We start from the raw sequence: 16,789 nt of genomic DNA on the forward strand, positions 1-16,789 counted from the left end.
TAAATCTAGAATCTACTTGAAACTTTCAACTACACCTAGAGAATATTTTTTAAAAACTGGGTTACCAAGGATAAGTCATAGGTATTTTGGATTATGAAATAGGCTATAGTTTAAGAAAAATTAAATGGTGGTATCGGGGGAGCACACATTATTCTAGCTGAAAGAGGGAAAAGAACATGACTCCTTAGGAGTCACAACTAAAATGTTTCACATACTCAGAGGTGATTTCAGAGTTGAAAAAAGTCCAATGTTATTTCTCCTTTCTGAAAGGAAGCTAAAGCCATTGTTCTAAATTACCTGGAGGATAAACATATACAGGAACATCACTAGGTACAAGACTATCCCTAATTCTTTCCCAGAAAAGACTGATCACAAATTCCTGTGCTGCTAGAAGACGACAGCTGAGTTTTATTGAGCGTAATACAAAATATGAACATTTATAGGCTATAATGCTCCAGGCAGACAAAGATTTGGAAGGCTATACATTATTAGAAATACCTGAAATCCAAAAATGTCATCAGCATCCCATTCTCATGCTTCAGTACCACACCTCAACAGAATGTAACACTGCACTGCAGGACATCTAGTCAAAGAAATTATGCGGTAGTAGAGCAAAGACTGGTAACAATTCAAATGACTGAAAACAGGACATTCAGGAAGAATTTAGAACGATGGAAATTCAAATATATATTTCTTACAAAATACATAGTATACAACAAGCAATAAAAATATGTGCTTTCTGACTTAAAGATTTTAAATCTCACTAGAAGAGCTTCAAAAGTAAATATTACTTAGGTTTTTCAGTGTTTCCAAGGAATATGAGATGTTCCTCTAAGAATACAAGAGAATCTTAGACGCACAATTTCAAATAGCTCTTCAGAAAGTTCAAGATGTCTTTTTAAATTATCCAAGTTTTTGGTCCAGCGTCAGCAAATTTTCTGTAAGGGTCCAGATGATAAATATTTTTGTGGATCAGATGGTCTGTGCCAAACACTCAACACTACCACTTCGGCTTGGAAGAAACCACAGACAAAATTTAAGTCCATGGGTATGGAAATCTACTAATACTGGACTTAAAAACCAAATATAGTGCCTGGATCACAACTGGCTTCCAGTTTAAGAAACAGGGTGAGAGTAGAAGTGAAAAAGCTGGAAAAGACTTTCTTTGGGGGTACTGTCCAGACCAGATGGCGAGCATCTCAAATGTGGCTATGCAGCACTCGGGACAGAGAAAAACACAGCTATTTTGGAGTTTAAAAAATCAGCATAGCATGGTAAACCAGTGGATCATGAGCTAGGAAGGAGGGAAGCATTAAGCATGATTTTGAGGATTCTAGACTGCTTACTTCAGCAAGGGAATCCCAAAGGAGGCAGTGGTATGGAGGTAAGATAATACGCCAGGATATGGGACACGTTGAGCTTGAAAAGACATCCAGAAGACAAGAAAATGAAGACTGAGGTGGGGAGGATAATGAAACAATGTCAAGAGGACTAGTAAACTTTGACAGCTGGTCCAGTGGGTACGAGGAAAACAACAGATACCTGTGTATAACACACAGAGGCAAGAAATGAAAACGCTTTAAGGGAAGAAGCAATGCCGGCGGAAAGATATCTATTAACATAGAGAAGACTGACTTTTACTACAATTAAATTTTGTTTTAAAAAAAAGTCTACACTTTTTGGAACATCTTTGTGAACAGGTATTGGATTAGAGGACAAATTATGAGACTGCAAGCACAGACTACACCTTCAAGAACTCTGAAAGAAGGGCAGGAGACAAATTCTGTAAGAGGCTCCAGGAATTTTTCTTTTTGAGGACAGTAAACTGGAGTCCTTCATAGGTTACAGGGAAGGTGCAAGTTGAGAGCTAGAAACAGAAGTTGTAAGACACCAACGACATATACAGCACTGAAACTGGAAAGACCAATCCAAGGGCCAGGTGGATGAACAGAATTTTAGTCTTTAAACATCTCTGGAAACTTTAATATTAACATTTTTGGTTAAAATGCTCCCAATTCTAGGTTATTCACCATTATATCTCAAATATCCTTGTGCTTCTTCAAAGAAGAAATGTTCCAAACATAGATAGGCTATAAAAAAGGCTCAACTGCCCCATCTTCAGAAACATACTTCTAGTGAAGCAAGAAAAAATTTCATGTACTTTTTCTCCGCTGTACATGTCTTTTCTTTCCTCAGAGGGTCACCTAGTGGTACTCACATAAATCCTTACATTTTATTACATTTGAATTCATCCCTAAATAATATATAATGCTGCTTTGCATGCTTTATATTTTATGTAAATGGATCATACTATGAACAAACAACAAACAAAAACATTATTGGGATAACTAAGAGAGATGTGAACCTAGACTCTCCTAAGACACTGTTGAACTGTGAGTATTCTTCTGATGATAGTATCAGGGCTACAGGAAACTACGCTTAGGAAATTATCAAGGGAAGTATTAAAGGTAAAGCACCGTGAGGTCTGCAACTGTCTTGCAAATGAAGTGAGTGTGCATGTATATGTACAAAAGCAAAAGTGTATGTGAAATCAAGATGGGAAATTAAAGATATAAATATTTTTGGAGACAGGGTCTGACTAGGCAATTCAGGCCACCCTTGAACTCATGGCAATCCTCCTGCCTCTGCCTCAGAATGCTGGGATTACAAGCACGCGTCACCACGCCTGGCTAGATGGGACTATATTAATAATCACTAAAGGGATGGAAGGTATACAAGTATTGACTGAAGTCTTTTTAAACTTTTTTCTAAGTATCAAGTCTCTTAAGTATCAGGTGATAAAAAGTGAGGTAGATCTGTTAAGCATATTAACCCTTAAAATTCTTTATAATACAGCCTGATGGCCCCGAGTTCAAGGTTAATTGGGCAGCAGCAGGCCTTACGAGGGGTCTACAAAGTCAACTTCAAAGAAAGTTTTATGCCTGCAAACCATCACTCCACACTTCCTGTTTGAGGCACAGTCACAGGGTGGTGGGCCGAGGCTCAGGATGCAGTGCAGCACTGTCTGGTTTGACCCGCACAGGGTCCCAATACAAATAAACATGCAGACATAAAGGTATTTAGGAAGCACAGTCCGCCTCCTGTTCATCATGTACCTGCTATCCCCTGAAGGCACTTTGTTTGTGCTTCCAGTTTATAAAATATCTAATCTCATCTAGGTACTATCCTGACCCTGACTGCACTGAATAGTGAAAAAGGTATAAAGGAGGACAGGGAGACTTAGCCAATACTTCTTTCTACCAGGGAAATTGCGAGAGTTTCTGTGTATCACATTCATTAATTTAAATGCCAAATCTGTCAACCATCTGTGTTCAAGAAAGCTAAATACATACACAAATAAAAACAATATGTTCCCACAATCCTTAACTACCTGTAGGTGTCAACATATAATTTTCACGTTTCTGAGCTACTGCTTGTGTTGTTTGTACTGTCCAGGACACTGTCAGTCACTGACTAAGTAACTTTCCCATCTGTAAAATGAAAATGATGACACCTAATGGTAAAATGAGAGTTAAATGGGTGATACAGTAATGTGGGTCACGGTAAGCACCCCATAAGGGTCACGACATCATTGTTACTGGTAAGTTGTTAAGCACCAGGGCAGACCTGACTCCCTAAGAAGTCTTCTCCCTAAGAAGAATCCAGATGGACTATTTTATAGTCAAAGTTTCTATTACCATTGCTCGTAGAATATACAAAAAGTGTTTTAGTTTAAAAATTCACCAATTACTTTTTTTTTTTAATTTGGTTTTTTGAGACAGGGTCTCACTATGTAGTTGAAACTGACCTGGAACTCACTATGTAGCCCAGGCTGGTTTCGAACTCACAGTGACCCTCCTGCCTTAGCCTCCCAAGTGCTGGATTTATAGGCATGACCCACCACACCCAGCTTCACCAATTTATTTTCAAAAGACTAGAGTAAGGGCCGGGGATTTAGCTCAGTGATTCTGCCACCTGCCTCGCAAACACTATGTAGTTGAAACTGACCTGGAACTCACTATGTAGCCCAGGCTGGTTTCGAACTCACAGTGACCCTCCTGCCTTAGCCTCCCAAGTGCTGGATTTATAGGCATGACCCACCACACCCAGCTTCACCAATTTATTTTCAAAAGACTAGAGTAAGGGCCGGGGATTTAGCTCAGTGATTCTGCCACCTGCCTCGCAAAATCAAGTACCCGAGTTTGATCCCCAGTATCAAAAAAAAAAAAAAAAAAAAAAAAAAAAAGCAAAAACAAAAAAAAGAAAACAACAAGAAAAAAAAAAAAAAAAAAAAAAAAAGCAAAAACAAAAAAAAGAAAACAACAAGAAAAAAAAAAAAAAAAAAAAAAAAAGCAAAAACAAAAAAAAGAAAACAACAAGAAAAAAAAAAAAAAAAAAAAAAAAAGCAAAAACAAAAAAAAGAAAACAACAAGAAAAAAAAAAAAAAAAAAAAAAAAAGCAAAAACAAAAAAAAGAAAACAACAAGAAAAAAAAAAAAAAAAAAAAAAAAAGCAAAAACAAAAAAAAGAAAACAACAAGAAAAAAAAAAAAAAAAAAAAAAAAAGCAAAAACAAAAAAAAGAAAACAACAAGAAAAAAAAAAAAAAAAAAAAAAAAAGCAAAAACAAAAAAAAGAAAACAACAAGAAAAAAAAAAAAAAAAAAAAAAAAAGCAAAAACAAAAAAAAGAAAACAACAAGAAAAAAAAAAAAAAAAAAAAAAAAAGCAAAAACAAAAAAAAGAAAACAACAAGAAAAAAAAAAAAAAAAAAAAAAAAAGCAAAAACAAAAAAAAGAAAACAACAAGAAAAAAAAAAAAAAAAAAAAAAAAAGCAAAAACAAAAAAAAGAAAACAACAAGAAAAAAAAAAAAAAAAAAAAAAAAAGCAAAAACAAAAAAAAGAAAACAACAAGAAAAAAAAAAAAAAAAAAAAAAAAAGCAAAAACAAAAAAAAGAAAACAACAAGAAAAAAAAAAAAAAAAAAAAAAAAAGCAAAAACAAAAAAAAGAAAACAACAAGAAAAAAAAAAAAAAAAAAAAAAAAAGCAAAAACAAAAAAAAGAAAACAACAAGAAAAAAAAAAAAAAAAAAAAAAAAAGCAAAAACAAAAAAAAGAAAACAACAAGAAAAAAAAAAAAAAAAAAAAAAAAAGCAAAAACAAAAAAAAGAAAACAACAAGAAAAAAAAAAAAAAAAAAAAAAAAAGCAAAAACAAAAAAAAGAAAACAACAAGAAAAAAAAAAAAAAAAAAAAAAAAAGCAAAAACAAAAAAAAGAAAACAACAAGAAAAAAAAAAAAAAAAAAAAAAAAAGCAAAAACAAAAAAAAGAAAACAACAAGAAAAAAAAAAAAAAAAAAAAAAAAAGCAAAAACAAAAAAAAGAAAACAACAAGAAAAAAAAAAAAAAAAAAAAAAAAAGCAAAAACAAAAAAAAGAAAACAACAAGAAAAAAAAAAAAAAAAAAAAAAAAAGCAAAAACAAAAAAAAGAAAACAACAAGAAAAAAAAAAAAAAAAAAAAAAAAAGCAAAAACAAAAAAAAGAAAACAACAAGAAAAAAAAAAAAAAAAAAAAAAAAAGCAAAAACAAAAAAAAGAAAACAACAAGAAAAAAAAAAAAAAAAAAAAAAAAAGCAAAAACAAAAAAAAGAAAACAACAAGAAAAAAAAAAAAAAAAAAAAAAAAAGCAAAAACAAAAAAAAGAAAACAACAAGAAAAAAAAAAAAAAAAAAAAAAAAAGCAAAAACAAAAAAAAGAAAACAACAAGAAAAAAAAAAAAAAAAAAAAAAAAAGCAAAAACAAAAAAAAGAAAACAACAAGAAAAAAAAAAAAAAAAAAAAAAAAAGCAAAAACAAAAAAAAGAAAACAACAAGAAAAAAAAAAAAAAAAAAAAAAAAAGCAAAAACAAAAAAAAGAAAACAACAAGAAAAAAAAAAAAAAAAAAAAAAAAAGCAAAAACAAAAAAAAGAAAACAACAAGAAAAAAAAAAAAAAAAAAAAAAAAAGCAAAAACAAAAAAAAGAAAACAACAAGAAAAAAAAAAAAAAAAAAAAAAAAAGCAAAAACAAAAAAAAGAAAACAACAAGAAAAAAAAAAAAAAAAAAAAAAAAAGCAAAAACAAAAAAAAGAAAACAACAAGAAAAAAAAAAAAAAAAAAAAAAAAAGCAAAAACAAAAAAAAGAAAACAACAAGAAAAAAAAAAAAAAAAAAAAAAAAAGCAAAAACAAAAAAAAGAAAACAACAAGAAAAAAAAAAAAAAAAAAAAAAAAAGCAAAAACAAAAAAAAGAAAACAACAAGAAAAAAAAAAAAAAAAAAAAAAAAAGCAAAAACAAAAAAAAGAAAACAACAAGAAAAAAAAAAAAAAAAAAAAAAAAAGCAAAAACAAAAAAAAGAAAACAACAAGAAAAAAAAAAAAAAAAAAAAAAAAAGCAAAAACAAAAAAAAGAAAACAACAAGAAAAAAAAAAAAAAAAAAAAAAAAAGCAAAAACAAAAAAAAGAAAACAACAAGAAAAAAAAAAAAAAAAAAAAAAAAAGCAAAAACAAAAAAAAGAAAACAACAAGAAAAAAAAAAAAAAAAAAAAAAAAAGCAAAAACAAAAAAAAGAAAACAACAAGAAAAAAAAAAAAAAAAAAAAAAAAAGCAAAAACAAAAAAAAGAAAACAACAAGAAAAAAAAAAAAAAAAAAAAAAAAAGCAAAAACAAAAAAAAGAAAACAACAAGAAAAAAAAAAAAAAAAAAAAAAAAAGCAAAAACAAAAAAAAGAAAACAACAAGAAAAAAAAAAAAAAAAAAAAAAAAAGCAAAAACAAAAAAAAGAAAACAACAAGAAAAAAAAAAAAAAAAAAAAAAAAAGCAAAAACAAAAAAAAGAAAACAACAAGAAAAAAAAAAAAAAAAAAAAAAAAAGCAAAAACAAAAAAAAGAAAACAACAAGAAAAAAAAAAAAAAAAAAAAAAAAAGCAAAAACAAAAAAAAGAAAACAACAAGAAAAAAAAAAAAAAAAAAAAAAAAAGCAAAAACAAAAAAAAGAAAACAACAAGAAAAAAAAAAAAAAAAAAAAAAAAAGCAAAAACAAAAAAAAGAAAACAACAAGAAAAAAAAAAAAAAAAAAAAAAAAAGCAAAAACAAAAAAAAGAAAACAACAAGAAAAAAAAAAAAAAAAAAAAAAAAAGCAAAAACAAAAAAAAGAAAACAACAAGAAAAAAAAAAAAAAAAAAAAAAAAAGCAAAAACAAAAAAAAGAAAACAACAAGAAAAAAAAAAAAAAAAAAAAAAAAAGCAAAAACAAAAAAAAGAAAACAACAAGAAAAAAAAAAAAAAAAAAAAAAAAAGCAAAAACAAAAAAAAGAAAACAACAAGAAAAAAAAAAAAAAAAAAAAAAAAAGCAAAAACAAAAAAAAGAAAACAACAAGAAAAAAAAAAAAAAAAAAAAAAAAAGCAAAAACAAAAAAAAGAAAACAACAAGAAAAAAAAAAAAAAAAAAAAAAAAAGCAAAAACAAAAAAAAGAAAACAACAAGAAAAAAAAAAAAAAAAAAAAAAAAAGCAAAAACAAAAAAAAGAAAACAACAAGAAAAAAAAAAAAAAAAAAAAAAAAAGCAAAAACAAAAAAAAGAAAACAACAAGAAAAAAAAAAAAAAAAAAAAAAAAAGCAAAAACAAAAAAAAGAAAACAACAAGAAAAAAAAAAAAAAAAAAAAAAAAAGCAAAAACAAAAAAAAGAAAACAACAAGAAAAAAAAAAAAAAAAAAAAAAAAAGCAAAAACAAAAAAAAGAAAACAACAAGAAAAAAAAAAAAAAAAAAAAAAAAAGCAAAAACAAAAAAAAGAAAACAACAAGAAAAAAAAAAAAAAAAAAAAAAAAAGCAAAAACAAAAAAAAGAAAACAACAAGAAAAAAAAAAAAAAAAAAAAAAAAAGCAAAAACAAAAAAAAGAAAACAACAAGAAAAAAAAAAAAAAAAAAAAAAAAAGCAAAAACAAAAAAAAGAAAACAACAAGAAAAAAAAAAAAAAAAAAAAAAAAAGCAAAAACAAAAAAAAGAAAACAACAAGAAAAAAAAAAAAAAAAAAAAAAAAAGCAAAAACAAAAAAAAGAAAACAACAAGAAAAAAAAAAAAAAAAAAAAAAAAAGCAAAAACAAAAAAAAGAAAACAACAAGAAAAAAAAAAAAAAAAAAAAAAAAAGCAAAAACAAAAAAAAGAAAACAACAAGAAAAAAAAAAAAAAAAAAAAAAAAAGCAAAAACAAAAAAAAGAAAACAACAAGAAAAAAAAAAAAAAAAAAAAAAAAAGCAAAAACAAAAAAAAGAAAACAACAAGAAAAAAAAAAAAAAAAAAAAAAAAAGCAAAAACAAAAAAAAGAAAACAACAAGAAAAAAAAAAAAAAAAAAAAAAAAAGCAAAAACAAAAAAAAGAAAACAACAAGAAAAAAAAAAAAAAAAAAAAAAAAAGCAAAAACAAAAAAAAGAAAACAACAAGAAAAAAAAAAAAAAAAAAAAAAAAAGCAAAAACAAAAAAAAGAAAACAACAAGAAAAAAAAAAAAAAAAAAAAAAAAAGCAAAAACAAAAAAAAGAAAACAACAAGAAAAAAAAAAAAAAAAAAAAAAAAAGCAAAAACAAAAAAAAGAAAACAACAAGAAAAAAAAAAAAAAAAAAAAAAAAAGCAAAAACAAAAAAAAGAAAACAACAAGAAAAAAAAAAAAAAAAAAAAAAAAAGCAAAAACAAAAAAAAGAAAACAACAAGAAAAAAAAAAAAAAAAAAAAAAAAAGCAAAAACAAAAAAAAGAAAACAACAAGAAAAAAAAAAAAAAAAAAAAAAAAAGCAAAAACAAAAAAAAGAAAACAACAAGAAAAAAAAAAAAAAAAAAAAAAAAAGCAAAAACAAAAAAAAGAAAACAACAAGAAAAAAAAAAAAAAAAAAAAAAAAAGCAAAAACAAAAAAAAGAAAACAACAAGAAAAAAAAAAAAAAAAAAAAAAAAAAAAAAAGCAAAAACAAAAAAACACAAAAGTATATATCTGGCTCTTCTTGCGAATGCCATAGCTTCTCAGGTTGCTTTTGGGATTTAATTCTAGACAGAATGCTGTACCATCTTGACTTGTCTTAACCTCCACATTAATGCAGTCCACCCTTGTAAAGTTCCTTTAAAAATAGCCAGAATATTTTTCCTTCTCAGGTTTATTTTATTTTTGTACCGGGGATTGAACTCAGGACCTTGCGCTTACAAGCCAGGTGACAGCACCACTGAGCTGAATCTCCGGCCCACTCTTAGGCTTTCTTGAAGACTTCTCGCTATGCCCACTCCTTAAGCCTTCTTTTCATTTGTCTAACAATGCTTTTAGGTTTTTTGACCCAAATTTTGAGAAACAAGATTCCTATAGTCTTGTTTCCATTTCAAAAACAGCTTTATTCTTTTACTTCCAAAACTGAAAAAGCATACTTAGCAATATTGAGTATACAATCCTACTTTGCTATTATTTTCTTATTTGGCATACCATCTTACACACTGTATATACACTCAGGTATCTGTTGTGGAAATAATCTCTCCCAAGGTTTGAACCATACTTTCCCTCCCATCTGAGTACTAACCAGGCCCTGCCCTAATTAGCTTCTGAGATCAGGTGCATTTAAGATGGTATAGTTGTAGACAAATTATTTTTCTTAGGCTGATGACTGACGCATCTAATTTCTAACCTACTTTCACAAATGAAATTCAAATTACTAATTGCCTTCCATTTGGCCTTAGAAATAATGTTTAACCTCTGTTCCAAGTACAGTAGAACATAATCTATTAAGCACCTAAATATTAGGCAGTAAGTAGTTGCTTTAATATGTCGTATAATTTAATCCCCTCCCAAGCAACTTTGTAAGGTTGGACACTACTGCCTACCACCATAGATTAAAAGAGGTCACACAAGTTAAGTTATTTGACCAGTCTCACACCGGTATTAAGCAGGAAGGGCAGCAGAGAATAAGCATTAGCTCAGGATAACATAATTTTGTGTTCTTCTCAATAATGACGCATTGTTCTAAGTAGCTATGCTAGAAAACTCACCAGTATATCTTCCTCCTCCTTAGCTATCAATCACATCTTTATGCTGCCAAAGCACAGCATGGTGGTTATGAGTGTAACTTTGGAGTCAGATGTTGATGTGGGTCCAGAATCTGCTACTTGTTGCTGTGAAATACCATGATTTATTCTATACAAAGTAGTAGTAATATGGGAGCACAGAGGTAGGGACTGAGTAACTTTGCCTGGGACAATGAGGAAAAGCAGAGAAAAGCACAACTTCATCTTGCAGGGTTACTGAAGATTAAATGCAGGAATGTGCATGATTGTGTACACGACCAGGAGTGCTCGATTTTAGCTATAGTCTTCTTTCCAATTTTAGCTATAAGCTCCTCATCAAAATGGAGACCCTGAAAGGGGCGTGATTACAATATTCTTAAAAGTAGAATGGGGTGGGTAAATCACAGGAAACACTGAGTTTCTCCACTCATACTCCCTATACAGGACTCTTCCATTAAATCTCAGATCCTGACGAATATAAATAAGCAATTACCAAAAAGCTATGGTTTTATAGATCTGCTATACTGTTCATGATGCTGAAGTGTGAGTCTTATAAGAAATACCTTCTCTCACCTGACTGGTTTTCGCTGCTCTGCACCTCTCCGTTATTTTGTGGCTGTTGGTTTGTTACAGCACTGCTTTCTGACTGGCTGTTTAACACCTTAACAGCAGATCCCAGCTTTGCTGCTATGACAGGAAAATGCTGACCCCTCTTTAGAAGCTGTTTATGTTCTTGGTGGCGAAATCGTGGAGGTACTTCACGAGGATACCGAGGCAAGGCCTGTGGCTGCGGCTGCGGCTGCGGCTGCTGCTGCTGCGGTGGCGGCGGTGGCTGCTGCTGTGGCTGCTGCTGCTGCTGATTGTTGGCTGTAGCTCGCTTGGCATTATTATTAGTGCTGGTTGCTGTGGAAGTGCCGTTATTAGAGTTGGCAGGCTGAGGCTGGCTTACACTGGGCTTTATCTGTTCTGGCACTAATCCCAACAAAAGAAAAGGAGTGGAAAAGATTAGCCAGTAAAGTGTACCTCCATAGTAAGCCATCTAAATTCAAAAGCTCTATGAACACAACCCTAATGGAACAAAAGCTTTACGTGTGCCGGGACAGCCTTCTTCACAGGCTCAAGTTTTCCCAGGAGATACCCAGCCAGCACACTTCTCTTCTAGCCACCACCTACCGCTAAGGGCACAGAGTCTGATGGCCCTCACCGGCCAGGTAGGCATCGCATGCTCACCGCAACTTTCCCATGTCAGACTCATCAGATAGCAGTCAGTTACTTCAAAGCCACAGGACTCGCCAGTGAGTGAAAGAACAAATGTGCCAAATTTCTTTTCTCGGTACTGGACACTGAACCCAGGGGCTTTGTACTGAGCTGCCTTTAATTTTTTAATTATCTTGAGACTGGTCTTGCTAAATTGTTCAGGCTGGGCTCAAACTTGCAATCCTCCTGCCTCAGCTTCCCTAAGTGCTGGGAATAAAAGCATGTGCCACCATGCCCAACTTGTGCCAAACTGATTTTGTGCCCTAGAAGAATGCTCAATTCTCTGGTAACTACTCGTTTTGCTTCATTTTCAATTACGTATGGTCCCTAATTTAAATCCTTGTAAGACAAAACAAAGGCAGAAGACAACTTGCTGGTTTCCTTACAAAACAGCAAAGTTAACCATGTTTTCCACTGGTAAAATATAAAGTCTGAACCAAATAAGACAAACAGAGAAATATGGAAGTAAATACTAAGATTAACAATGAAATCTGTGAGACTAATCAAAATTGGAGAAATAATTTAGATGCTGTTTTAAGCAAATCTGATAAAATAACCATTTGTCTACTGTATGAGCTATCAGAAACTTTAAATGTACTTTCGGACTCCTAAAAGAGAAAAATAATAAACTGGTAGAAAGGTCTTAATTAAGCCACTCTGACAACACTATTTCCTCCTTGGTGAAACAGAGACAGAACCTAAACTTCACAGAGAGACAATGAGGCTGGAAAGCTTAAATGATTATAAAGCATAGGACAGGGCAGGGGATTTAGCTCAGCAGTTCGGTGGCCCGCCTTACAAGCGCAAGGACCCGAATTCAATCCCTGGTACCAAAAAAAAAAAACAAAAAACAAAAAACAAAAAAAAAAAAAGCATAGGACATAAGGCTTCCTAAGGAGTGTCTACTCTTTAACAACTGCCCAAACATCACCTCACAGATCTGGAGCAATTTAATAATTCTGCTCCATACATCTTCAGGGACACCACTGTTAGCCAAGCGAAGGAAAACATAGCCATGTTACTGGTGAGGACACTCAGAAAACTCCGTCCAAGGGTTAAGAGTCCTTGTTCTTTAAATAAAGCAATCTCACCCTCACTACTGGGGTAATTTCTTTATGGTTCACAAGCGACAGTCTTGGTCAACTGTCCAGGACAGTGTAACCATTCACTAAAGAGAAGTTATCACTGTGGCCTAAATAAAACATTTATTAAGCGTCTGTAACGTACATGACACTGTGATTAAAGTGGTGGTCACCTGTGTTGATTACAACAGCCATCTAGCTTTTTATTACCTAAGCTCAGCTTCACAGCCTCCTCTCACGGGACAATCTAAGCGCATTAGCTGTCTTCCTTCTCTGAACATTTGGTGATTTCGTTCATACTATTCACACCGATTTTTTAAAAATATATGATCTTGGCCTCAAGTTTTTTCAATGTGACTTCAATTTCTAAAGTAATACAGACGAACTGGCATCCAGAAGCAATCCAGGTGGGAAAATTACAAACATCCCATCTACTGACTGGAATCCTCATTCTTGCTGAAGTTCACTGAAGTCTTATTAATAATTTGGACCAAGTGCTTTCTAGACCTAATCACTTCACCCATGTAAATTTTGTCTCCCAGACAATTTAAAGCTCCTAAAATGTAGCTGTGATGCATGTTCCTTTGTGTGTATGACACGGTAATAAGTAAATATTAGCTATTAAAAACACATTTAACAAGAACAGTAAGGCATTAAAGCGTCTCCCAAATGACAGGAAGATAAAGTATGTAAAAGTGAAAATACAACTATAACTCAACTTTTACATGTTTAGTACCAGACTCAGCATGGTATCTGGCAAGTGAATACAAGTGTAAGGTGGCAATTAGCCACTCCTGCAACAGCAGTTCATTTGACATTTACAATTGAAAAATTAAGCATTCTTTTAAAAAACTGTTATAATAATTTTTCACCCAGAGTGCTACTTATGTAAGAAAGCAGCAAGAAAATGTTCTTTGTATATTCAAAAAATTAGACGATAACCTAATAGGGAAATACTGTGGCCTCTATAAAAAATTTTTAAGAACTTTAACACCAAAAGTAAGTGACTAGGAGTTCAGAACAGTATCTGTCACCAAGCAATACCACAACTATCACAAACTCAAATAAATGTATTTTGTACCAATAAAATAAACAGAAAACAGGGCTGAGAAAGGTACTCATTTCTAGAACCAGAAAAATTCACCAAGAGAAGTAAAGAAATCGAGACACTGTAATTACTGATTACAAAAGTAATCTTTTTTTTTTTTTGATAATCAGGGATTGAACTCAGGACCTCATACTTATCAGGCAGGCACGTCCCCGGCCCAAATTAAAGAACTGTAAGTGAAATCTCAAATACTAATGGGTAGTAATGAGTAAGGGAGAAGTTAACAGTTGGTATATGCAGGAGGTAGAGTTCTGGAAAACATTAAATACTGCTTAATTCTGACTATGCTACAAGGGCTGATCAAAAAAGTATGGCAATGTTTACATTTTTAAAAATTTACTACCATAAAAGACACACTACCATTAAGCCCCTTCAAAATATTTCCCCTGGCTTCCAACATACTATTCTGTCACTCTTGCCACTTCCTGAAGCAGTTCTGCAAGTTTTCTTTCATGTCTTACAATGTATGATCAAAAATAAAAGTGAGGGCCAGGGATTTAGCTCAGTGGTTCCACTGCCAGCCTTGCAAGCAGAACTGCAGTAGATCCCTGGTACCAAAACAAAACAAAACAACCCACACAAATGTGGTGGCCCAAGTTCCATTCCCTGAAAAGGCAGGCTTGTCACTACATGCTTTCATCCACCTTATACACAGGATCTGAGGGCATGCAACCTGTGGCTCTCCTTCAAAGTCAGAATGGCCACAAAAGGTAAATGTTTTGAATCAATCTAAGACATCAAGACAGCCAATGAAAGAGCACTTCCAGAACTGCTTCAGGAAGTGGTGAGAATGAAGTGTATTTGAGATAAGGGTAAGCATTCTGAAGGGGGACTTAATGGCAATGTCTTTACTATAATACATATTTTTCAACTGAAACACTGACTATATTTTTCTGTTACTGCATATAGTTATAGTTTAAATTTTTTAAGTTAACTGTATCATTGAGCCCTGAAGCCACTAAAAGGAGAAAAAAAATGTGGGTTAATACAAAATAAGAAGTTAAGAATAAGTCCAAAGTAAGTGTAATTACAATAAACATAAAGATGTTAAATTCACTTGTTATAACATATAGTCTCTTTTACTAGGTTAAGAAAAGAAAAACAACTTAAAAAAAACACTTTGCATAAAGTACTCCTGAAACAAAACAAGGAGGAAAGTTCGGTGGAAAAAAAAATGTACAGAGAAATAAATACCACCAAGAAAATGTAAATGAAACAGTATTAATATCAAACAAAAATGATTCAAGAAAAGCAGTATAAAGGATAAATATTTCACAGTTACAAAGACAATTAAAAAGACATAAAAAGAACCTTTATACAACAAACCCTATAGTATCAAAACAGATAAACCAAATGGAGACAAAAAATGAGAAAAAAAAAAAAAAAAGCAAAACCATATACCTTGACAGGAGATAGTATAACATTTTTTGAGAAGTACCTATGATACAGTCAAAAAGTTAACACACAAATACCATACAGCACTATAAAGAAACTACCAATAAATTACAAAGATGATAAAAATATGATCAAACTTCTGGACTGTAAAACTGTGTTGCTAGAAATGATGAGAACTAGGAAAATAAAACTACCTTAAAAATACTGAGTTAGAAAGGAAATACCAAATTGCAGAGTTATTAAGAAAATAATAGTAAAACACTATATATAATACATTTCAAGATACAATTAACTCCAGAAAAATTCATAGCTGAGCTGGGAATTTAGCTCAGTGGTTCTGATGCCTGCTTCGCAAGGGTAAGGTCCTGAGTTTGATCCCAGTACCAAAACAAAAACAAACAAACAAAAACAAAAAAATAACAACAACAATCAAAAGTGAGCCCATAAATCCAAGGAATGATCATGTGGGGGGGAATCTAGTTAACATTTTTAAAAAATTATTTTCTAAAATTAAGATATTTCTTGACACTCAATTCTGTAACTAACTTGAATGTTTCTGGGGGAAATAAATTAATACTGACTACCAAAGAGGCAGAAAATCTAACAGCATAGAAGAAATTCAGAAATGCAACCACCAGGACCAAATAGTTTCCCTCATCAACAGTAGTACACTCTGTATGACTGGTCTATTTCTAAACTAGAGTACTCTTTTTTTTTTTTTTGGGGTTTTTTGAGACAGGGTCTCACTATGCAGTTGAGACTGATCTGGAACTCACTATATAGCCCAGGCTGGTATTGAACTCACAGCGATCCTCCTGCCTCAGCCTCCCGAGTGCTGGGATTACAGGCATGCGCCACCATGTCCTGCTTAGAGTACTCTTAAGAAGCATGCATGTTTGAACCGTTTCAGAGCACAGCAAAACATGCAGCATCCACACATCAGTAAGTCAAAACAATTTAATAGTTCTCAAATGAAAACAGTAAGAAGAGATCTAATAGTTCTAGTAAAAGGAAAGACATAATATTTCAGAAATACAAGAAAAGACTATGCATAATTTCTAACAAAAAAGTAGAAACCCCATCTAAACTCTGTGTAAAGGGCTAAGATAATAAACACGTTAGGCTTTGCAGACCATAAAGCCTGTCAGAACTACACAACTTTGGGCAGGGGATTTAGCTCAGCAGTTCGGTGGCCTGCCTTGCAAGCTCAAGGACCCAAGTTCAATCCCCAGTATCCCACACCCCCCAAAAAAACCAAAAAAACTACACAACGCTGCCGTCACCGTACAAAAGGAGCAGTGTCTATTCCCATAAAATTTCACATACAAAGTCAGGCAGTGGGCCAGATTTGGCCCAGTTTGTAGTTTTCCAGTCCTTGCTCTATAAAGTATAATTTAACAACTCATGCTCATAGAATATAAGCTCCTGTAACAAGACGCTGGAAAAAAAAGGTCCTTTAAGGTCTATCCCTCTAAAAAGCATGAAGTCCAGACACTTTACAGAGACAGCTCTCTGACTATGTTAACAAATGCATGCACACACACATATGGGTATAATGCCCTTAAGAGACATGTAGTAGTAATAACCTGTTTGAGAACAAAGAAGTGAAGTTCCAAAGACTGGCTGGATTCAAATCTGTTTCAGTGCCACGGATTGAACTCGGGTCCTTGCACTTGCGAGGCAGGCAGCATCACCACTGAGCTAAATCCCCGGGTGGATTCAAATCTCAGTTCTGCGACATAACCTAGCTGTATGACCATTGGTCAGATACTTAACCACTCTGAAGCTTCATTTCCTTCTCTGTGACAAAGAAATAGATGTTAACATCTTCATGATGTAGGGTTTGAAAAAATAACAGATGATGAAAAGAACTAAAATTGGTACCTAGCATATGGT

At 31.4% G+C, this 16,789-nt stretch overlaps 1 protein-coding gene across 5 annotated transcripts in view; it reads right to left on the bottom strand.

Moving 5' to 3' along the window:
• Positions 1-16,789, bottom strand: part of Tnrc6a (trinucleotide repeat containing adaptor 6A) — a 183,048-nt gene that overhangs the window by 30,503 nt on the left and 135,756 nt on the right. For all 5 annotated transcript variants that reach the window (XM_010623472.3, XM_010623471.2, XM_010623475.3 and 2 more), the window contains one exon: positions 10,625-11,023. In XM_010623472.3, coding sequence (XP_010621774.1) covers positions 10,625-11,023 — 399 coding nt within the window. The remainder of the gene's footprint in view (positions 1-10,624; positions 11,024-16,789) is intronic.

This window comes from Fukomys damarensis, unplaced genomic scaffold (assembly GCF_012274545.1).
Source record: "Fukomys damarensis isolate Sample0158 unplaced genomic scaffold, DMR_v1.0_HiC HiC_scaffold_34, whole genome shotgun sequence".
Classification (NCBI taxonomy): Eukaryota; Metazoa; Chordata; class Mammalia; order Rodentia; family Bathyergidae; genus Fukomys; species Fukomys damarensis.